General features: G+C 48.9%; 9 protein-coding genes across 9 annotated transcripts in view; 6 read left to right on the forward strand and 3 right to left on the reverse strand.

Annotated features, from left to right (window-relative positions):
* BDV37DRAFT_41860 (acyl-CoA-binding domain-containing protein) overlaps positions 1-292 on the forward strand; it is an 851-nt gene extending 559 nt beyond the window's left edge. Inside the window, exon 3 of the mRNA XM_032090617.1 lies at positions 95-292. Coding sequence (XP_031935355.1) covers positions 95-211 — 117 coding nt within the window. The 3' untranslated portion in view covers positions 212-292. The remainder of the gene's footprint in view (positions 1-94) is intronic.
* An 81-nt stretch (positions 293-373) lies between these two features.
* Positions 374-5443, reverse strand: BDV37DRAFT_291439 (phospholipase D/nuclease; the record flags this gene model as incomplete). The annotated part of the gene is made up of 8 exons (XM_032088942.1): positions 4637-5443; positions 4451-4588; positions 3482-4400; positions 2726-2727; positions 1784-2277; positions 1584-1696; positions 1122-1518; positions 374-1069 (listed from the first exon to the last, which is right to left on the reverse strand). Exons 1-8 carry the CDS (start codon positions 5391-5393, stop codon positions 374-376), a joined length of 3516 nt encoding a protein of 1171 aa, XP_031935356.1. The 5' UTR covers positions 5394-5443.
* A 140-nt stretch (positions 5444-5583) lies between these two features.
* psf2 (DNA replication protein PSF2) lies at positions 5584-7106 on the forward strand. The gene is made up of 3 exons (XM_032083657.1): positions 5584-5802; positions 5992-6578; positions 6649-7106. Exons 1-3 carry the CDS (start codon positions 5689-5691, stop codon positions 6755-6757), a joined length of 810 nt encoding a protein of 269 aa, XP_031935357.1. The 5' UTR covers positions 5584-5688; the 3' UTR covers positions 6758-7106.
* A 125-nt stretch (positions 7107-7231) lies between these two features.
* On the reverse strand, positions 7232-8650 carry BDV37DRAFT_264335 (ADP-ribosylation factor family protein). Its single transcript, XM_032083658.1, has 5 exons — positions 8317-8650; positions 8213-8251; positions 8055-8138; positions 7648-7971; positions 7232-7576 (listed from the first exon to the last, which is right to left on the reverse strand). Exons 1-5 carry the CDS (start codon positions 8389-8391, stop codon positions 7550-7552), a joined length of 549 nt encoding a protein of 182 aa, XP_031935358.1. The 5' UTR covers positions 8392-8650; the 3' UTR covers positions 7232-7549.
* Positions 8651-9094: 444 nt separating this feature from the next.
* Positions 9095-13690, forward strand: BDV37DRAFT_276450 (putative chromatin remodeling complex subunit (Arp8); the record flags this gene model as incomplete). The annotated part of the gene is made up of 8 exons (XM_032085562.1): positions 9095-9137; positions 9241-9319; positions 9391-9796; positions 9859-11477; positions 11830-11849; positions 11924-12013; positions 12075-12401; positions 12465-13690. The coding sequence occupies 8 exons, from the start codon at positions 9095-9097 to the stop codon at positions 13688-13690; spliced, it is 3810 nt and encodes a 1269-aa protein (XP_031935359.1).
* Positions 13691-14272: 582 nt separating this feature from the next.
* On the forward strand, positions 14273-18316 carry BDV37DRAFT_41910 (condensin subunit SMC2). The gene is made up of 6 exons (XM_032090618.1): positions 14273-14367; positions 14431-14471; positions 14583-16740; positions 16796-17170; positions 17223-17896; positions 17950-18316. The coding sequence occupies exons 1-6, from the start codon at positions 14341-14343 to the stop codon at positions 18212-18214; spliced, it is 3540 nt and encodes a 1179-aa protein (XP_031935360.1). The 5' UTR covers positions 14273-14340; the 3' UTR covers positions 18215-18316.
* A 596-nt stretch (positions 18317-18912) lies between these two features.
* Positions 18913-20200, forward strand: BDV37DRAFT_41912 (CUE domain-containing protein). The gene is made up of 2 exons (XM_032090619.1): positions 18913-19334; positions 19410-20200. Exons 1-2 carry the CDS (start codon positions 19056-19058, stop codon positions 19695-19697), a joined length of 567 nt encoding a protein of 188 aa, XP_031935361.1. The 5' UTR covers positions 18913-19055; the 3' UTR covers positions 19698-20200.
* A 19-nt stretch (positions 20201-20219) lies between these two features.
* On the reverse strand, positions 20220-21301 carry BDV37DRAFT_291441 (uncharacterized protein; the record flags this gene model as incomplete). The annotated part of the gene is made up of 3 exons (XM_032088943.1): positions 20996-21301; positions 20496-20944; positions 20220-20399 (listed from the first exon to the last, which is right to left on the reverse strand). The coding sequence occupies exons 1-3, from the start codon at positions 21243-21245 to the stop codon at positions 20220-20222; spliced, it is 879 nt and encodes a 292-aa protein (XP_031935362.1). The 5' UTR covers positions 21246-21301.
* A 231-nt stretch (positions 21302-21532) lies between these two features.
* BDV37DRAFT_288893 (uncharacterized protein) lies at positions 21533-22612 on the forward strand (the record flags this gene model as incomplete). Its single annotated transcript, XM_032088343.1, has 4 exons — positions 21533-21809; positions 21865-22200; positions 22255-22364; positions 22421-22612. 4 exons carry the CDS (start codon positions 21533-21535, stop codon positions 22610-22612), a joined length of 915 nt encoding a protein of 304 aa, XP_031935363.1.
* Between the last annotated feature and the right edge of the window lie 203 nt (positions 22613-22815).

A 22815-nucleotide genomic window follows, 5' to 3' on the forward strand; every position in this document is an offset into this window, starting at 1 on the left:
TTTTTTTTTTTTTTTTTTTTTTTTTTTTCCCTTGTTGTTTTTGCTGTTTGTCTCTGAGGATGGCGACTGACGGGTGACTTCTTTTTCGCTGTAGTCGAAGTACAAGTACAATGCCTGGAAGGAGATCAGCCACATCAGCGACCAGAAGGCCCAGGCTTTGTACATCGAGGAGGTTAGCAAGGCCATCAAGAAGTTCGGTACCCGCGAATAAGTGTTGGGTTTGGATGTCTTGAACTAGGGAGGAATATGAACTTGGATATTATGGGCTTGGTGACGAGTTACGAACGACGTTAGATTACTGCTTTTTGCTGTCATCTACATGCTTCTAGTGCATATACAGATTTTGGTTCGTTTGATTTCGGTAGCATATAGGCTAGTCGAGTGTCCATGTCTGGCCGAGCCAGTCGGGTTCGGAGTGTTGCGCTGTTGCGCACCAGGGCATGTCGTGAGCTGTGTAGGGTGTTAGGGGGAGGTCGTAGGGCATGCGCAGGCCGATTACTGTGTCTGTTGTTTGTGCGTTGTCTTTGTTTGCAAGAGATTCGGGAGTGTCGCGTTTGAAACTGGGGACCATGGTGGCGGACTCGGCGTCCTCCACGTATAGTTGCGGCCATACCATGACCCCTATCTCCCAGCTGCAGATCCGTACCTCCCCTGCAGTGTTGACGGCTGCTCCCCATGCCTGTGTAGAGAGGTTCGCTGAGGTGACCATTGCCCAGTCGATGGTGTCCATTTTCTCAGCATCAGAGAACCGAATATATGTTTTGATATGTGGCGCGGCTCGACGACGGCCTGCGTCTTGTTTGGATGTAGGACTCGGCTCTGCCGCGTCATAATCACCCGCCCAGTGTCGAAGGTACGGCCGCATGTACTGCAGTTGTTTTTGCTGCGCTCCGCTTTGCAGTTTCATGTGGATTGACCCCCCGGAGCCGTAGCCGTTCAGGGAACGGCGGATTTCGTCAGCCGTAGGGAAAATGATAGAGTACTTGGATGCCGATGCTGGCGAAAGGGATGCAAACAGGACATCTTTCAGCCACTTATCTGTCTGGCCCAGTGTAGCAACGGAGGATATCTACGCGTGTCAGCATGCAATGTATACGGTACGTTGATACAGCTAGACCAACCTGAGTAACAATATGTGGTGTAGTAGCTTTACTGCTATTCTGAGCCGGAGAGATGCGGCTTGTGATATCCTTCAACGCAGGCCAACCCCAGAGCGTCTTCTTCTGCGAGTCGAGATCGTTGATCTTCTGCTTCGACGGCACACTAGCTACCAGTGCGGCACGAATAGCTCCAAAGTCGTACTTCCTAAGCTGGTTGACCAGCGGGCCTGTCTTTTTCGGCCCATACTCACCCAGATAAGCCAGTAGGTCTCTCTTAAACCGTGCACCGCTACCCAAGGCTAGGTCTTCTTTTTCCAGACCATCCGTCTTTAGCAGCGGCAGTAGAGGCGACCTCCAAACCGCCTGAGACATATTAGCCCAGTCACCGGGGATCATATTCGCTGTATGAACGACGACCCTAACAAGGTTAATCACTATTCGCCCACAACGCAGAAGAGCCTCGCAGAGCAGAGCAATACATACTGCGCCAGATCATCATGTCTCAGCAGAACCATCATCTTCGAATGATGCGTACCAAAGGCCTCCGGCATATACGCCACAATAGCCTCCACATTCGGGTATCGCGAACACGCCTCCTGCACAAACACACACACACACACACGATCAGTACGCCTACAGTCCCCAATCTATCATCAACTCCAAGCATGGATACAACAACATACATCGATGCGCACCCGATTCGGCGCATCCCGTTTCCAAGACCCATGCACAACCTTCACCTTCACCAGACGCCGCACATCCTCGTCGAACTGGCTCATGATGAAATCCACATCGTGCAGGTAGTTGAACTGCCAGCATTCGCGGATCAGCGGATCCCCGAGCACATCGCGCAGTCGCACCGTGTCTACGTTGTTGTCTGAAGACGCGGCGAGGTCGCGGATATGCGTGAGCTGGAATGGGGAGGGTAGCACACGCTGTTTTGGGTTGCTTTCTTCTGTAGGCTGAGCAGCCGGCACAGACTGCGATTGGGATCTCCTTTGGGATCTCCGGGATGGTGGAGATGGGGGCGTGATGGATCGGTGGAGTGATGCTAGTCCCCCTTGGATGGGGGGGCTCTGCTTTAAGGATTCGTTATTGTCGGGTTCTACGGGGGTGCTAGAGGATAGTTTGATGCGCTTTGCGGGCTGATCGCCAGCCATTGTTGTTCGTTCGGGCCCTGTGTGGTGCTGTTGTGGCCAGGAGGTGGTTGCTATTTGTTGATGATACAATGTATGGAGCCTCAGGCCACGCGTCATGCCAAGTCTTGGGATAGAGGTGCATGTTCTATGTAGTGGCATGGGGGAATATTGAATAAAAGATAATATTGGGGTTTACAGGATAGTGTAGGATGAAGACTACTAGTTCTTTCTGGTCTTTTCTGTGTTTGGTCTGTCGCCACTCGCTAAGACCTGTTTCTCGCTCGGCTGCGTCGAGATGTATATACTTACCCGATCAAGGCTTGGTGGATGTCACATTCCATCTTCAAGTTAGTATATCTATAGCTAAATATTATAAACTTACATAGATGCTTAAACTGAGAGAAGTAAACAAGAGCTTTCAAACAAGCTACTTATTGTGTATTATTATAAGTGTTTTGGATGTGACTCACAGACTCATAACCATACTTCTAGAGCATCATCTACCATATCAATATAGATTGTCTTTAGGGCATCATCTCCAGCTCCAGTATTCACATCCGTAAACAGTAGTGTCTACCTACTACCCCGTTCCTAATACTCCTAACTCCCATTGTAAGGGATACACCGTATACCCATCTTCGCTAGCACACCTTCCTTCGACCTCACGCCGTGAAACTCCTAATGTTTTCAAAAGACAAGCTCCCTCACCACCGACAGCAAACAAGTACCACCATCCATAGAGACAAACAGAGAGTTAGAGATAAGGGCTTTTTGTATGGTAACCCACCTACAGTCTCAAGAAAGAAAAGTCCGAGGCTTCAAGTTCATATGAACTACGATTACTTACTTGCTTTGAGTTTGGTAGGACCTCCTAGTACTTGTCTTTGCCATATAGGCTGGTCCATAGATATTCACGTCTTTTCTCTACTTGGATGGTGACTGGACTAGGGGTGAATCGAATTTGGTGGCCCCGGGGCTTGTCGATGTTCAACGTGGATTCAGATAAAACTTTGGGGTTTCTCTTGTTCGAATAATCGAGTGTCTGTTGAGGACACCGGGTATTGTGAACCAATCCGTTGAATGTGATACGTGGATAATCACTAAGGGATGAAAACTTCTAATATACAGCAATTTTATAATGATACAGGCTTTCTCTAATCTATATACACAGTGCGAAACTGCTCAATTAATAATAAAACAATTGAAGAAGGTAAAGAGATAAAAAGCGATCACCACATGAACCGTTGGATCTTGCCAGGCTCCTGGGGCCACTCGAAACCCTTGTAGAGGAAAATGTATCCGGTCACAGCGTTGATGACCAGGAACCAGAAGGTTTCCACGAATAGTGGGAAGTTGGTGGCGATCTTCGCATGGAGCGCTTCTTTCGCATTCTGAGGACGCTGCTCCCGGTAAACAAGCGGCGTGGGCTGCCGGGGGAGATGCAGTCGCCACATTACCCAGGGGATTATGAAGTATCGTGGCTCAACCAGCGGCGCAGTGATAAGTGAGAGAGCCGTGGCGGCAAGCCAGACAAGGACAAAGCTGACTCGCGGCGCATTCGGTTGCTGCAGCTGGCGTTGCTTGATCGCCTCTTGGATTCTCGCGAAGGCTTCCGGTGTTAACTGCTGGGTTTTGGGAGGCTGAGTGACTTTCCTAGAAGGCTTCTTCTTGCTGTCGCTCTGTTTTTGGGCTTTTTGACCTTTCGGAACAGATGGCTGGGAGGCCGGCGTGGGCTGTGGAGCTTGGACGAATCGAGGCGGCGGTGCAGTAGTCGAGAAGCCAAAGGCGGAAACAACCGCCCAACCGCAGAGGAAGTAAATAATAGTCGCGGCATATTTGACAGCTGGATGAGTCCGAAGAAGAATGCGAAAGACGTAGAAGACATAGTGACGGTTGTCGGCGAGTGTGAAGGGGTGGACGATAGTGTTGTAGTGAACGGTGGCCAGCATAACAGGGACGATCGTGAGAAATGTCAAAATTTTGGGGAGACCCGTCTGCTTCTCGGAAAAGCCATAGTGCATGAACTTGGGCAGAGAGATTTTGGGTAGGATCATATTTGCAACCGGTGAAATCAGGATAGGCCACGAGAAGAAAAAGATATAAGGCCAGATATATAGCATCTGAGGCAGATGCAAGCCCGCAGTATGGAATTCTTTGTGTCCTAACAGATTTATGAGACACTGGATACAAGTAGATCATCGTTGAACTTACCCAGGACAACCCCATTATTCCACAACACAAAACCTCCGAAGGCCATAAGAATGACAACATATGGGATTGAGGAGATAACAACCTGTCCCAAGTTACCAAGCGCAGCAGAACAGAGGGAAACGGCAGTTTTAAAATAATCTAGAGCTCCATTAGCAAGATATATACCATGAGATCAAGGTAACCCACCTGCCAACGAAGCCTCTGATACCTGAGGGTCATACAATTCATTCTTGAAGCCTCCTTTGGCAATATCCGCAAGATTCGATGACTGACATGTCTTGGCCGAAGTCCGCAATGTCCGGATGACCTGCAATCCGCCGAAGAAAATCGAGACCCAGAAGATGTTGGTCTGTCTAAAGGCTAGCGCAGCCACCCCCAGAAGGATGAACACAAAAGTCTGGCCAGCGGAGGCATTTGGAGTCGATCGTTTAAGGTCCCAGTTGTACGCTTCAATTACGACCAACAGGGCAAGGATATCGGTATAGTAGAGGCCCGAGAAGAAGAACAACGGCGGAAAGAGACAGATATTCAGCACAGTGTGGCTTAGCCATGCGCCGGATGGACGGGTATTGCGTTCTTTGCGTAGACTATCGAGCAAGGTCTGTAATCTCAAGGGCAGGAAGATGGTGGCGGCTGCAACGTTGGTTGAACGGAGTGCTTCCGCATTGAGCTCCGTCAGGGAACCTCGAAGCAAAAGCGCGCAAGCGCAAAGAAGATACGACCAGAGGTAGAGTCCAGGGGGCGTAGTGATTTTCGGGTCCCAGTGCGTCCACTTGTGATGCCAATATGCTTGAGCTTGAGGAATATGGAAAGCTTCATCCAGATATGGCTCCGGAACCACGGCATTGACCCGATTCATCCATACAGGTATTGAGAGTAAAACAAAAGGAACCGCATAGCGGGCGGCAAGAACCAGGCCCGATTGAGGCTGAACGGCGCTCATAGTATTGACTTGGACCAATTGACCATGAAGCTGGAATGATTGAAGTAAAGAGTGGAATCATGAAGCAAGTACGTCAATAAATTAAATTGACCGCGGAGACATAAATCCTGCAAACAGAACAAACACCCACCGCATTGGGCAATTCTATATCCCCAGCTTTATCCATGGTCTAGACGCTTCGACGATCATCGTTGTCTTCTTTGCTGAACGTTTTAAATGATATGAACGACTGTCGCTAGGTCTTGTGCATCCCGATAAGCTGTTTTTCCTGTGTTCTCTGAAATATTGACGGCCAATGGCCTTTCCCCTCCCGCGGGGCATTACGCCCCCGGAGATATCCTTTCTTGCTGAAATGGAGATGGTCACCATCGTTCCTCGTCAACGCTTGGAGGGATTGGAGCTTCTCGGGGTAAGTATATTGTTCTACACTCATGTTATATTGAGTAATATGTCTCCTACCCATCTGAATCATGTATACCAAGCAAAACAACCCAATGAATGACAAGAGACCGTGGGGCAGTATTGATAGAAGAAAGAATATACCAAATCAATATTCAGTCTACTTGGAGGTCTATACACATCTAACATGATGGATCAGGGCCCCGTTGAGCCTCTCCTGCCACCTCGGCGCGCTTCTCTTCCCCTTTGGCTGGCTCTCCTTCTTAAACGCCAACGCCGCGCAAATATCCTTCCTCCGCCATGGCTCCATCCAGAATCTCTTTCTCTCATCCTCGAAATTGAAACCCAACACCACGAGTATCAGCATGCATTCTCCGCGCCGCCTCCACTTCCAGGCCAACCAAGCCTTCGAGATCGCGGAGAACGACCTGTCGCTATGCCTCGCTATACCCCAGATGGCGGACGGTACTACCCAGCACCACCATTTCTCCCCCAGAATGTCGCGCAAGACCATATTCCATTTGGCGAGGCTCCATCACTGCCATTTCACTGGCTAGAGGTTGGAACAATGCTTCTTGACGCTGCTAGTGATGACTTAGTGGACCCGGACCAGACCCGGAGGCTCTTGAAAGAACTGCGTGAGGTGCGAACAGCTAAGATAAGATCAGGCGTGGATGCGCTAGATGCTGCTTCCACTGGTGGGGGTGGAGTAGCACTAACCGGTGTCGGGGCGATGGAGGTTGGAGAGGGAAGAGGGTTCATTGCTGGTGTTGTCGATGGACTAAGGTAGGCTAACCACCCACCTTGCCGGAACAGAACGAATGGTTCATTGCTAACCTCAAAACTTACTGAACAGAAAGATTGGTGCATCAAAAGAGCAAGCGCGGAGAGAGCAGATGGCAGAAGATATGGCCAATGGTGGATATGACGCTACGCAAGACGACGATGACGATATGGAGTTCTAAAGGACGCATCTTTCGTGGTCTGCTCATTTAGCTTCACAGCTGAGGTTTCGGCATCTCGGCATTTGATTCTCCTACGGCCTGATTAGCAATAGGCCAGGCCACGGCCTTGTTGCGAGAAGTGCAACCTCGTTGTCCACGGTGAAGTTCTCTCTTGGAAGCTTATGAGGAATGGGAGATATCTTCCAGGAATATCCTCAGCATCAAGACAGCAACTTCAATAGAAAGAGGTGTTACGATTTATCCATGATAGATGGTTACATGTTGGATAACCGAATGATTAAATATGGTCAGCTAATGTATTTAACTTTTGTTCATATATACCCACTTAGAAATACGACCTATAACCCGCCCGAGGGTATACCTATGGATTACCACTGTGCGTCTCACGAACGAGTATGCTAGATAGTCTATTCAACTGCTGTTTACACATTATAGTTACGTGTGGAAATGTCGACTTTGCTGCACAACTCAACAGTCAAATTCAGTGCACACGACATATTGCCTATCCAGGTCATTGCGCTAAAACGGCGGGACTCGCACTTCTAGATACCACCGGAACATCAATTAGGATATTATGCTAAGTCTTCAAAGTTTAGGTTTAAAAAAGATAAGAGAGGTATACAGTATAAAGACATAAGCTCTGTCTCCCCAACAGAGTATTGAAAAATGGGAAAGAAGAAGAAGGGCGAGCTTTTCAGATGCGGTGAACGCACGTTTAAGAAGCCCACTCATGTACGGTCGAGGAGATATACCAAAACCAAAATCTATTGCATGACACATTGACGCCAGCGCTTATGCGTTTTCTGATTGAAGTGTTTGCTGTACAACGGATATATTAGTTTGACTGGAACGAAAGGCGTTAAACTTGAGAGGAAACAGTGGGTACTCACCACCAACCAATCCATGCCTTCGTTAAGACCCTTACCATCAATAGCTGAACACGCCACGATACTCCAGTTTCTGTCTCGCAGTTCGCCAAGCTTCAGAGCCTCCGAGATCTCTCCAGCTCCCTTGGCGCCCGGCTGGTCCTGCTTGTTAGCGAATACCAGCAGGGCGGCCTCGCTAAGTTCCTCCTCATTTAACATGGCCGCAAGCTCATCTGCAGCTGTGCCCAATCGTTCAATATCTGTAGAGTCGATGACGAAGATAACAGCAGCGGTGTTAGCGTAGTAGCATCGCCAGTATGGCCGGATCGATGTTTGACCTCCAAGATCCTAAAATAGAAGAAAAAGGTATCAGCCATCATCCCTTCACTTTGTCGTTGGCATATTTGAGATGCTCATCACAATATGCTTACCCAGACGTTGAAATTCAAATTTCTATATGTGACCGACTCAACATTGAAACCGATAGTAGGTATCGTCGTGACGACCTCGCCGATCTATGAGATTAACCGATCGTCAGCATAGCGTTCGTGTAACATATTTTAATTCGGAGAGTCGTATTACAACATACCTTCATTCTGTACAGGAGTGTAGTCTTTCCAGCATTATCCTGCACCATATCGTGGATTAGCCTCGAATTTCACTGATGCCTAGTGTAAGACTATAGTCACGTACGAGACCTAAGATGAGAATACGGATTTCCTTCTTTGTCCAGAGGAAGGACCATAGACGCGACAATGAACCACCCATATTGGCGTTTTTGTTTAACCAGACAACGCGACCCTTAATCGGAGATGGGAGGGCTCAAGGGAGGTTGCGGAGGTGTGAAGTGGTTGGTGTTGGCCGGATTGACGGCGTAGATGTTCACGGAATCGGGATGAATGGACAATAGGATCAATTCGGGGATTTCACGAGTGGTTTTCCAACAGTTCAGTGGTGCGATACTGACGAAGGAAAAAGGGAAATCGGTATAGCAATAACGACGAACAACACAGAAGCAATAGCTGACTAAATGTTGTATGAATGGGAGGGATTTCTGGATTGTGGCAACGATTGGCCGTGCGGATGTGCTGCGGCGCCGATCGGTGTTGGCCCAAGCTCAGTCTTTCTCGCTCTCTTGGGTCATGGGGATGGAGAGACCCTGCGCCATTGCGAGTGGCAGAATTAACATGAATTGATTGCCGCGCAGGTTCCATTCCATCCTCACCTGCCGTTATTGTTACAACCCTTTTTTTATAATAAATTACCTCTTCCTCCTATTTCTCTTCTTCCCAACAACATCACCAACCACCCCCGATGGTGTCCGCTCCGATTGTCCATCTCTAGAATTAAACCCCCCCGAATTGAAGAACTTCCTGCGATCGGCTTGCGACCAGCGCCGCATTACGTCCCGAACCAACTTAACATCGTCCATAGTCATCCCTCTATCTCTGATATCGCCAAATAACACACCATGGTTGGAAAGAAATCTGGAAAGGCCCTCCTTCGGGATGAAGGTATGCTCACCAAATATCATTGTGCATGGATGGTTACAAGTGCCATGGGAAAGCAAGACGCACATTGTTGAGAGCAATGCGCTAACGGTCGGATGCTCCCTAGGCCTTGAAAGAACAGACAACAACATGGAATTATCGAGCTGGCCTCAGATCCCTCCCATCAACCAAAAGAACTATTACACGTACGTGGTTCGCCTACACCATGGCGCTTTCCGTAGCGTCCTGTTCGGACAATATACTGAACAAGTTCCAGTGACTACCTTAAGAGAGATGACCAGTATCTGGCGTTTCGACTACAGAATGAAGAAGCGCGAAATCGCATGGCCAAAACGGCCAAAGACCGGGACCGTGCTCTAGCTATGGCCAAAGCGAATGACCTCGGCATCCCAGAAGCCGATGCTGACGATGGCGATACCAACATGGAGGATGCAGAGGAGGCTACAGCAGAAGCCATTGGCTCGAAGGTCATTGTTATACATGTTGGCAGCCAGAATCTGCGAATCGGACTTGCCAGTGATGCGTTACCGAAAACCGTTCCGATGGTCATTGCGCGGAAGTCTACAACCAGCGAGTCCGAGGACCGCGAAGAGCCTTGCCCTAAGCGATTGAAAACGGATGATGGCTCCGAGTTGGAACCAGAGAAAATGTTTGGTTCTGAGGTTGGTTCTCGTGTGCTCTTCGTTGCAGCCTTAGTCTAATTTTGTGTGTTTTCTGGTCATAGTTCTCTTCACAGTACACTACGATGGCCGCGGAACTCAAAACACACATGCGGCAAAACAAACGCAGGACCCTCCCGAACTCCAAGGAAATGGTAATCAACTACAACCGAAGAACTGTGCCAGAGACGATCTCAGAACACAATGACCCAATGCGGGTTGAATGGACAGAAATCCCGGACGCCGCGCCGGAGTATATAGTAGGCCAGGCAGCTTTGAGGATCCCAGATGCGTCGACACCTCGCTACAAGCTCTACTGGCCAATGAAGTATGGATGGTGTAACGAGCGTGATTACAATAGCAAAAGACTCTTATTCCTGGATATCTCGTTGATTCTTGAAGATGCAATCAAGAATCAGCTGGGCCTTACAAGTAAAAAGGACTGGCTACAGTACTCATGCGTGTTTGTCATTCCAGATCTTTATGAGAAGTCCTACGTCACCCAAGTTCTTGAAATGCTTATGCGGGAATTTTCCTTTGCCCGCGTCTGCTTCATCCAGGAGAGCTTGGCTGCTACATTTGGGGCGGGGTTTACATCGGCTTGTGTGGTCGACATCGGTGCGCAGAAGACTTCGATTTGCTGCGTGGAGGAAGGAATGTGCATAGAGAACTCGCGTGTGAATCTCAAATACGGCGGATCGGATGTGACGGAAGCATTCGTCAAAATGATGTTGTACGATCATTTCCCTTATGCGGACATCAATCTATGGCGTCGGTACGACTTTCTACTTGCCGAGGAGCTGAAAAAGAACATCTGTACCATGAATGAAGCCAGTGTCTCAGTACAAGTGTTCGACTTCCACCTTCGTGTCGCCGGCCAGGACACCAGAAAGTACACCTTCAAAGCTTACGATGAGGTACACCTGGCGCCCATGGGATACTTCCAGCCATCCATTTTCGACCATTCACTAAAGCTCAACGGACGAAGGGAATTGATATCCCGTTCAGTCGACATCTATGACGGCCAACCGAACGACCCAACATCTGCAGCGCAGTCAGAGCTCTTAACAGCCATTGCTCCTCCTATCAGTGGCCAGGTGAATGGCGACACTCAGTCCAGTACTCTGGATGTGCAGTCCACTCCGAGCCGCTCCCAGCAAGTAAATGCCCTCAGTCGCCTACAAGAGACAGAGGCTACTCCCCGATCTTCCGTTGCCGGATCTCCTGCACCAGAGGTGGCTAGTACTCCTCAAGCTGGTGGTGCTGGTACACCTGCCGTCGGTGGACAAAGTCAAAGCACATCGCAGCCCCGTGCACCGACAGTTGAAGAACGCGATGATATACTGCCAACGTTCCCACTTGACAGTGCGATCCTTATGTCTATTGCCCATGCTGCTCGGTCTGATGAACGTAAAATGCGAGACTTCCTTGGCGGTATCATGGTTGTTGGAGGCGGAAGCTTGATCAACGGGTTTCACTTGTTCCTTGAGGAGCGATTGCAGGCACTTCGGCCTGGATTTGCTAAGGAGATAATGATTGGCACCCCTCCTCGAGATCTTGATCCTCAGGTGGTAGTATGGAAGGGCGCAAGCGTATTCGGGAAGTTGAGCGGAACCAATGACAGCTGGATTGGACAGTTGGAGTACGACCGGCTAGGTCATAGACTGATGGCCTACAAATGCATGTGGGCTTATTGATTCTATGTCTTTCTTTCCTTTGATATTCTTTGCTATCATTTTCTCTTTATACTCTGAATGACGGTATTGACATTACGGGATGCCTTTGTTAGATGGATCTGTACTTTAGATGATTGGTTATGCATGGAACAATTCACTTTGGATGAAGTGCATGCACTTGTATACATAATGAGTGAAAGCAAGAGTAGCCCATGGGTCTTATTATAATCAACAATTCACTTATTCTCAGGACCAGTCGACATCCAAGTTACAATATATACCTCCTCGGACCAACATTGATCCGCCTGTAGTTTACCCAACCACACTAAACCTTAACTGAAAGGCGGTGAAACAGTGCAGAATGGATCCTCCAACCCCAAGTAAGTTTGTCCATGTAGTCTGTTTTTGATAAAGCTGGAAACGAGGTCATTTTAAACCTGTCCAATCTTCTCAGAGCTTGCTCTTCTTGAAACTAAAGATCGCGGCTCGACTGATCGCATAGTTTCAGATACCGAAATTCCTGATATTACCCTTTCTTCTCCATGTGAGTGCAAAAGAATGTCGCAAATAGATTCGGAGCTGCTACTGACCAGCCTACTATACAGTGGTTTCCCCACCTTTGATTGAGACACAAGCTCAAGAGACGGCCGATATTGGTAGCTCGAATATGTCGAAGAGCAAGGATGGCAGCTCCTCCGGGGGTTTTCATCAGGAGTATATCGCGTCCTTGCGTTATCGGAATGACCTTCCTCCTCCTGATATGCCCCCGAAGTTCCTTGATATTCCACACGACGGACTAGAGCGTTTCCTAACGCCAGGGTTTGCCTCTAATTTGGCACGTCGTGAAGAACCAAATATTGATGTAGACGCTGAGGGCGGTATGCCCATTGACCTGGTGGGCATCCCAGGCTTGCACTTGGGCGATGAAAGTGGTATGTAACTTCTTCACCGAGCGCTTCACGATATGACATGGCTAACGGAGTGTATGTCTACAGCGATCATGGCACCCGAGAATCCAGACCCAATTGACCCCGCCGACCTTCCACTTTTGATGACTTTAGACCAGCTGAAGAACCCAGCACCGCGGAATGCGAACGTTAGTTTTCTTCGTCGCACACAGTACATTTCGGCTGGTCTTCGAGCACCGGATGGTCCTAAAGTCACACCTATGCGATCGAAATCCCGTCTAGCTGAAAAAGCTAAATCCCAGGACGACCCGGCTTACATCAAGAAATACATACAAAAGGGATTCGATATTGCATACCCCGAAAGCAAGCACGTTGGGGAAGACACGCCCAGCCAAATCAAAGGGCACACGCCCACTAAACTTGAAGTTGATGCATGGGCCAGTCCTGTGCATCCGGACAACCCTAAGTTGAAACCCGTCGGCTTTTACCCTCTCCTGCCCGACCTCCAAGGATTCCCAGACCCTGGCGGTTTCGTCCAATTCAAGTTTGACAAAGCACCTGTTCAAGATGCCTCTGGAAAGCGTGATAGGCGCATGGACACCGGTATCTTGCTTCCCTCCGCGCCAGAGGAGCGCGTATGTGAGGAGCATGCGACGAAAGTGGCTCTGCACAAGACGAACCCCAAGCTGTACCCTGATCCTGGCCCAATTCCCTGGGATTATGATCTCTTCCTCCCTGAGAAGAAGGATTCTATCAAGAAAGTTCTCGCAAGCTTACAAATATATAACCCCAACCGTGACAATGAGGAGCTTTATACGCACGAAGGTTCTGATAACTCGAAGTTCCACCGTTTCGATCGCATGCGCACTTTTGCCACGAGCGCCCAGACGCTTGGTGGTGATAACAAGCAGAAAGATATTGCGGTGACACTTTTCAATCCGTCAGAAGCGAAGGAAGATTATATGTCTTCGAAGCAGAAGGCTGCATACTATTACCCCATTCTCGGGAAGACCCGCCTGAAGCCCGAGAGAGCCCGCACTATTGCACAGGCAGGCCTTGCTCCTACCCGCCCTAAGACGAAGGAAGACCAGGTTGACCAAATACAAGTTGTTGTTCGCGATCCGGATGAGGCGGAAGTATACAAGCGCTCTTTGCATAGGGCAGCCATTGACCCGAAGTTCGCAAAGACGATGCCCCCTCCACCAGAGGGTGCGAACGATGAGCACGAGTCACCTGAAGAGGGTGATAAGGAGGCTATCTCCGGAGATCGTGAGATGAGTGTTGAAGAGGCGGATAGGATGAGTGACGATTAACTGAGCCTTTCGTGCTCTCTCCACCCTATCTCTATATCCTACCATCCCATAATCACGACCATGGCTGTATATGTTTCTTTTGTCCTCTGCATATTTTCATACCCTATTCGTATCATGACGCTGAGATACCATTGGGCCTCGCTGCCTTTGCATCTCTCCTTTCAGTAGAATGTTCTGGCTATTACCGGGACGTGATTGATGCGGTTGGCTTCTCTTTGGTGTCAAGGCTGCAAAACACGGCGTTGACTGGCATGAATAAACATGGATTTCAATTAGCGAGAATCTTGCGCTGTTTGGTTATTGGATGTCTTCCTCTGATTTGCTTTGAACTTTTGTTTTCCATCCACCGATTCTTGGATAAGGTACAAATTAGCACATAGCCTATTTCATACAATTGCGGATGATGTTCCTTGTAGTAGATACCGTCAATTCTGATTGGCCCCCGTTTCAGCCAGCTTGACCCCTCATGCTTACATCATCGTAGCGGCCACCAAGCCTAAAACAGCAAACAATAAACATGATGCCGCCCGCAAAAACACGGCGCCCGCCAAAACAATCCACCGCCCAATTCAATTGTGCGCTATCAGTCCCCAGCGTTCTCCTATGCACTTGGTTATCCAGTTGATGGGGCTGATTCTGGAGTCGCAATCATGAGGATTACTGAGGTCGTTATCGACGTAAGCCTTCCTTATGCACAGCGATGCCAACGAGAGCTTGAGAATGCTAACCGGAAGTGGTAGGGTTTCAAATCATACGCCGTGCGTACGGTTATATCAGGATGGTATGCGCTGACCCAGTCCGAACGAGCGAGTTGGATAGAGGCAATTTATCCTCATATGCCTGTTAAGATCACCCGCGGAGTGCAGCGAGAGCGCTAACCAGATTATAATAGGGATGAGTCTTTCAACTCCATCACGGGCCTGAACGGCAGTGGTAAATCCAATATCCTTGATGCTATTTGTTTCGTCCTCGGTATCACGAACATGTCGACCGTTCGCGCGCAAAACCTGCAAGATCTGATTTACAAGCGTGGCCAGGCCGGTGTAACGAAAGCCAGTGTGACCATCGTCTTCGATAATAGGGACACCGCCAAATCCCCGATCGGTTTCGAAGAATATGCGAATATCTCCGTAACTCGACAGATTGTTCTTGGTGGTACGAGTAAATATCTGATTAACGGCCACCGTGCGCAGCAGCAGACCGTGCAGAACCTGTTCCAGAGCGTGCAGCTGAATATCAACAATCCCAATTTCTTGATTATGCAGGGAAGGATTACGAAGGTGCTGAATATGAAGGCGGTCGAGATTCTGTCTATGATTGAGGAGGCGGCTGGTACACGAATGTTTGAGGATCGAAGGGAAAAGGCGGCTAAAACGATGGGCAAGAAGGAGTTGAAGCTGCGCGAAATCGAAGGCCTCCTTCATGAGGAAATCGAACCCAAACTCGAGAAGCTCCGCTCCGAGAAGCGTGCTTTCCTGGATTTCCAACAGACTCAGAATGACCTGGAACGTCTTACTCGCTTGGTTGTTGCCCACGACTATCTTCGCAGTAACGAGCGGTTACGGGTCACGGGTGATGAATTCGAGAGCAAAAAGCGCAAGGTGCAAGCGATCGAGGATAATGCGACCAAGCTTAAGAGTGAGATAGCTCACTTGGAAGAGGATGTGAAGCGGGTGAGAGCGGCTCGCGATAAGGAATTGCGGAAAGGCGGAAAGTTCCAGGCACTTGAGGATGAGGTTAAGACTCACTCTCACGAACTTGTCCGGTTGACGACGGTGTTCGATTTGAAGAATGCTAGCATTGCAGAAGAAAAGGAGAAACACAAGGAAGCGCAACAAACTGTCAAAGATCTGGAGAAGCTCCTTAAGGAGAAGAAGAAGGTCTACGATAAGTTACAAGCACAATATGATGCTGCAAAGGCAGAACTAGACGCGCAAACAGCCGAAGTCGAACAGAAGGAGGAACTGCTCCAAACATTGCAGACGGGTGTGGCCTCGAAAGATGGTCAGGAAAGTGGTTATCAAGGTCAACTACAGGACGCTCGTAATCGCGCCAGTGGCGCGGCCACTGAACAAGAACAAGCAAAGCTCAAGATTGCACACTTGGAAAAGCGAATCAAGGAAGAGGAACCCAGAGCCAAGAAAGCAAAGGAGCAGAACACGGGTCTCTTGAAGGATCTTGAGGGTCTCAAGTCCCAAGCCAAGAAACTGGATGCGGAACTGGCAAGACTTGGGTTTGAACCAGGGAGAGAGGAGCAGCTCTACCAGGAGCAAACGACTTTGCAGAAAGAAATCCGTGAGCTACGCCAGAGAGCCGATGGACTTCAAAGGAAGGTTGCGAATATTGATTTCCAATATGCCGACCCACATCCGAACTTTGATAGATCTAAGGTCAAGGGCTTGGTCGCTCAGCTCTTTACGCTCGACAAAGAAAAGCTCCAAGCTTCTACGGCCCTTGAGATCTGTGCTGGTGGCCGCTTGTACAACGTTGTTGTCGACAGCGCAGAGACCGGAACGCAGTTGCTCCAGAAGGGAAAGCTGCGCAAGCGTGTGACAATTATTCCTTTGAACAAGATCTCATCATTCAGAGCTTCTGCCGAGAAGATCGGGGCCGCGCAAAACATTGCTCCCGGAAAGGTAGACCTTGCCTTGTCGCTCATTGGATACGATGAGGAAGTTACATCGGCTATGAACTACGTCTTCGGCAACACCTTGATCTGTAACGATGCAGACACCGCAAAGAGGGTGACTTTCGACCCCTCAGTCCGTATCAAGAGTGTCACACTGGATGGCGATGTTTACGACCCGTCTGGTACTCTGTCTGGTGGTAGTTCGCCGAACTCGAGCGGTGTCCTCATTACCTTGCAGAAATTAAACGAGGTCACAAGGGAAATCCGGAGCAAGGAGCGACTACTTGCTACTCTGGAAGAAACGATGAGAAAGGAAAAGAAAAAGCTTGACGCAGTCCGTACGATCAAGCAGGAGCTGGACCTCAAGACTCACGAGATTAAACTTACAGAAGAACAAATCAGTAGCAACTCTTCCTCATCGGTGAGTTTCATTCTTTTTTTTCTTGTAAAGTTAGATACGAAACTGACACTCTTAGATTATTCACGCTGTCGAGGAGATGAAAGCAAATATTGAGCAACTGAAGAAAGATATTTCCGACGCAAAAGCTCGTCAGACGGAAGCATCCAAGGATATCAAGCGAATTGAAAAAGACATGAGTGAATTTAATGACAACAAAGACAGCAAACTGGCGGAACTACAGGAGTCCCTAGACTCCCTGAAGAAGAATCTCGCTAAAAATTCGACTTCCGTCAAAACTTTACAGAAAGAACTACAGGCGTCTCGACTGGAGTCGGAGCAAGTAGGAAGTGATCTCTCAGCCGCCGAAGAACAGAGCGCTGAGGCTGAGAATGCCCTGAATGCCCAAAAGGAAGAAGTCAAATCGCTCAAAAGAGAACAGGCACGGATCAAGGTACAAAGAAAACCGAAATTATAGTTGAGAATCGGTTGCTGACCCGTCATAGGACGCCCACGATATTGCCCAGGCCCACCTTGACGATGAAAGAGCTAAGCTTACTGGTTTTGATGAGGAGCTACGAGAACTTGAGCAGACAATGCAGGCAAAGAACTCACAGATCACCGAAGAGGGCCTTGATCTGCAGAAGCTCGGCCATCAGCTTGACAAACTACAGAAAGACCAACAGGCTGCAGCTCAGACCGTTGCCCATATGGAGGAAGAACATGAGTGGATCGAGGATGAGAAAGATAATTTCGGCCGTCCAAACACTCCTTACGACTTCAAGAACCAGAACATTGCCGAATGCAAGGCCACCCTTCGGAATCTTACGGAACGTTCTCAGGGCATGAAGAAGAAGATCAATCCCAAGGTCATGAACATGATCGATAGCGTGGAGAAGAAGGAGGCTGCCCTGAAGAATATGATGAAGACCGTGGTCCGTGATAAGCGTAAGATTGAAGAGACCATTCTCAATCTGGACGAGTACAAGAAGGAGGCTCTTCACAATACCTGGACCAAAGTCAACGGCGACTTCGGTCAGATCTTCGCAATGCTTCTTCCCGGCAGTTTCGCTAAGCTGGATCCTCCAGAGGGCAAGGAGATCACTGATGGCCTGGAAGTTAAGGTGCAACTTGGCAAGGTTTGGAAACAGAGCTTAACAGAACTGAGTGGTGGACAACGGTGAGCAGAGCATCTTAATCATCCACACGGAATTTTGGCTAATCAGTATACAGGTCCCTCATCGCTCTTTCCCTCATTATGGCACTTCTGCAATTCAAACCGGCACCCATGTACATTCTGGACGAGGTCGATGCCGCCTTGGATCTGTCTCATACACAGAACATTGGTCGCTTAATCAAGACGCGCTTCAAGGGTTCTCAATTCATCGTCGTGTCACTGAAGGACGGCATGTTCCAAAACGCCAACCGTATCTTCAAGACACGATTCAGCGAAGGAACGAGCGTTGTTCAGGCTTTGACTCCTGCCGACTTGAAGTAATCTGTTCATGGTACTCCTTGGGGTTAGAATTTGGGGTGGAATGCATATATCACAGTCTTCTTTTTGGTTGGGCATTGTGGGATAGGAGCGCATTATGTGGCACGTTCTTGGCCGAGGTTTGGAGACGGTGTTTTTTCCGGGATGATGTGTATGGATCTGGATGAACTTCTTTTCTTTTTATTTTTGATTCTTTTTTGGTGACAGTTACATTCTTGTCTCTACTTCCTTTATAATGATGCACATGACATAAGATCCTCTGTGACGCTGATGGTATAAGGGGGGGGTACATAAAGTGAGACGGTAGAGAGTCCCATGGTTCGGATTTTCCCATGGGGCGAGACGAGTCTCGACAGCCGCGGAAGTTGCTGACTTCCGACTGGTATTAATTGTCCCGAGAATGCAAATAATCACTCGGAGGTCCAACTTCACCAGTTCCGTGCTCCGTACCTCGCAGTCTGCATTTTCAGACCTTTTCACCCCCCATTTCACGTATTTTAAAGCCTTCCAAAGCGTGTCATTCATTTTCCTTTTGTATTTGCCTGTCTCCCTGGTCATCGTCCATCAGTACGAACCTCTGGTGGGCTGATTTGCTAGTCCCGAGTGTGGCGCCCGGCTGAACGTCTTCCACCGCCACATTTATTATCTAAGGCTGAATTAAATACTCCGTACTCCGACCGCCTCCTGGACGTCATTCCCCGGAAAGCGTTCCCACGTCGATCCCCGACTTTTAAGCCAGTCACCTTCGCACGGCCTTCTGGCATTTTACTGGCAGTGTTTTTGAACTCTTCGCTTAGTCGCGAAATCGGGATCTCACGCACACTTTCACCCCTCTCCCGACATCATGCCCGAGGAGGAGCCGTCCCTGAACATCTCCTCGCTGCTGACGCTCGCCGTCGTGTCATTCTTCGTCATCCGATGGTTTCTCAAGCGTGACGGCGATGGAGGTGATGGAAGCGGTCGCAGTCGTGCGCGCGGAGTCATCGACCCAGCACAAGTGGAACAAATATCCCAGATGTTCCCTCAGTTAAGCACACGCGACATCATGTGGGACTTGCAGCGCAATGGTGGTAACGTCGCAGCAACCACGGAGCGCATCCTGACAGGTCGAGGACTGGAGACAGTAAGTATATGCTTCTTTTGGTGGCGCGAGTGTCGCGCAGCGTAAGCTGTATGCTGACGGGTAACTTCTTTACAGCCGCCACCCTCGTTCCAGCCTCAGGTCGCCATCCCCCAGGCCAGTACGCCCGCAGCACAAACTGCCGCCGCCTCCGCGGCATCGAAATCGGAAGGTCAGGACCTGATTTCGCGGTACAACCTTAGCGGCAAAGTCGCCACCGACGGCGCTGAGACCACTCAGTCATCTCCGTCGTCTGGCTGGTCACAGAACAAGGAGGAACGTCAGCGTATCCTCCAGAAGCGGAGGGACGATATGATCCTGGCGGCGAGGAAGCGAATGGAGCAGAAAGTTCGGGGAAGTGCGTAACCGAGATGCAGAATGATTCTGGATACTTTATCTCGGTCTATATCTCTTGCCTTTTTTTGTTTATTCTTTTCTTTGTGAAACCCTATTCCTTCCAAGAATCTTATACTCTGTTGGCGCTGGGATGTGTAGATTGCAACAACGCGGGTCTTTCCTGAACTGATTCTTCCTTTCATTTTGCTATACCCGGTTTTGGTTTCCCACTCTTCACCGACATTCTGTTTTTCACTTCTCTCTTTCTCCCAGCGTCTGTTTCCCGCAAAGCGTTGCATGCTTATGGTGTTAGGTTGAATCAGAATACCCGAGGCTTAGGTACTAGGAAATATAGGGTATATATACATGTGTAGATTGAGTTAGTTTAGTAATGGTTTTCATGAGGTAATTCTCGTTATAGATGTTGTCAATTGCCCAAGTCGCACGTGCCGTATATCTATCCTTTTTAACGACAGACTATTCTGTTATTCACTGAACCTACCGTACGAAGCAAGTGTAGCAAGCAATATACCAGGCTGTTTCAAAGGATCTTCACCAACGCCCAGGGGCTACATCACCATCATTACGACCATTATCGCCAGAGCTCTCCTTATCCTCATCCCAGAGGAAAATTTCATCTCTCATTCGCCGCCGAGCCTCCTGGTCCTGCTCTCGCGCTCTGTGGAGGTCGAAAGCCTGCCCGATAATCTTGTATAGTAGGCCGAGGACTTCCTGTCTATCATCCCATACCAGACAGCATTTGGACACCTATTTGTCATTGTATCAGTTCACTTCGTCAGACTTCCATCCAAAAATGAAAAAGCTTACCCGGCCCCTATCGCTGAAGTGCAAGAAGGTCCAACTATGGCCATCGGTACAGACTCCATAGATGCCACCCTTATACTTCCTCACCTTCCGGGCGGCATAAACGATCGACATGCTCGGGAGGGCTGCCCAGCATTCATCATCCAGTCGACTGCTGCTTCGAACTACCACCAAGTTCGTGTCCCAGTCTCCACACGCCCCATACCACAGAACGTAGTCCACCGATGCCGTCAAAGCCTGATCACCAGATCCAGTGATCGTCGTCTCGAAATGCCAGTACGGTGCTGCGTGAATGTAACCACCGGGCGGCGATGAATCAATGTAGAGTTGATCCTGCATCCTCCTCACGATAGCCGACAGCTGCAGCAGAACCCAGTCTACTTTGGGTCGAATCGAGCTTGACTTGGTATCCTCGGTGGAGTATACGAGGGCGATGTCGGTCATCAGTTGTCCTAAAGATAGTTAACATGGCGATCTCGTAACTACTGACCGTAGAAGCAAACCAAAATGTTCCGGCATCTGAACGCTCATACTCTCCTGATCCACTGTCCATACCTGTTTTTCTTCGGCATCTGAACTGGGGGAAAGCTTCAGCCTGCAAAGTATATGCGCAAAAGCTTGTCTGGCTGGCTTATCTGTCTTGATGGGTAGGTTAAGTCGATCCATAGACTGCTTGATGAATTCGACCTCTATCTTCTCCATTTTATGCTTTTTGCTGATGTGGCGCCGTGGGTGTCTCATTGTGAAACACATATTATATAAGTGAATGAGAAACAGAAGAGACGAGTGAAGCAAAAAGTAAGGAGAAAAGGTGAAGAAATGATTCAATAGAATGGGATGGGTGGTAGGGAAGTATTCCGTAACAACGATGTCAACCTTTTGCCTGCCTACCTAACCGAACCTACCTACCCAGGCACTATCACTTTACATGTAATGAAGTGAAAATAATTAATAGCTCTCCCTTTGGACGTTCTAGCCCTCGACCTAGGCTCTAGTCAGCCAGGACTAAAGTACCTATCAACTTGAGTCCATTTATCACTATGGAGGCTGTTCTGAGCCGTGCTGAGGCGAAGATCAAAAAGATCTTGGGGAAGATAAAAGACAATGCCCTCCACAAGGAAGTTGATACTATCTTCAATATTGCGAGGACTGAGAGCAGGAGGGCCATCCAGTCCAAGAAGGAGCAATTGCCCCATATTACCGTCACATCTCTCAACCCCCAGGACGTCTCCAACATCTTCGGGATCAAGGAAGGAGGAGAAGATAATCCTTGGAGATTCACCCAAGATGAGTTGTGCACGGTCCCCGAAAATCTCAGTAAGCTTGCTTTGGTTTCTGAATTCCTAACCCCGGATGGAACTAATAACAATAGAATATATTCTCGCGGATTACGAAGTTGCTACGGGCGGCTCCCCCGAGAACGAAGCTCTCATGAGATGCAGAATCGACGCAATTCTCTTGACCTGCCTAGCCGCCCAGAAGAGAGCCAGTGCCCGGGATTCTAGTTCATCGATCCTATCCGTTCACCTCCAGTGTGAGATTGACATGCTGCTGCCATGGACATATCAGGGCGAGCGAAAGATCGTCTCGGGTACAACGGACTATTCCCTTTGGTATCAAGCACCGCAGGAGATGGAGTGTAATCTTCTGGTGGTGGAAGCAAAGAAGAAGGGGGTCTCTGGCGACTACCAAGCATTGGCCTATATGGGTAAGCTTTACTATAGTGTATTGAGCGTATATAGATTTGCTCACTGGTTAACAGCGATGCTTCATCATGCGCGAAAGGAGATCCAGCGGAAGGATGCTTCGATCTATGGCATCGCCACTGACAGTTTCACGTGGACTTTTTTGTATCTCGACAATAGCGGAAAGGTAGAATGCCATCTAACCATATTCTCTCGCCGATTCAGCTAACGGGGATTTTCCAGTGGAGCAGACGTACTTACCAGTGGGAATCTGGCCAGGGGAATTTAATCGTTTCTATGATACATAAGATTATCCGCCGAGCCGCGTCTCTGTCCAAGCAAGAGCTCGAAACGTCTGCTACTAGCACTGGGGTGAAGAGAACTCTTAGCGGAAACAGCAAATTGGAGGGATTTTTCCACAGGGAAACAGTTTAGATGGCTTGGTCTCTTTACCTCATTGTTTTCAAATTTCTTGATTTTAGCTGGCTTTCCTTTAGACACCAGTTCTGCTGAATAGACTCAGTCATGGATACCATGCTTATTCTAAGAAGAACTGTCGTGATAATATTGTTACCTCCAGGCGTGAATAGATACTTATCACTCTCCATATTCAGCTTGACTGAAGGAATCAGGATCGA

Source organism: Aspergillus pseudonomiae (assembly GCF_009193645.1).
Source record: "Aspergillus pseudonomiae strain CBS 119388 unplaced genomic scaffold BDV37scaffold_132, whole genome shotgun sequence".
NCBI lineage: Eukaryota > Fungi > Ascomycota > Eurotiomycetes > Eurotiales > Aspergillaceae > Aspergillus > Aspergillus pseudonomiae.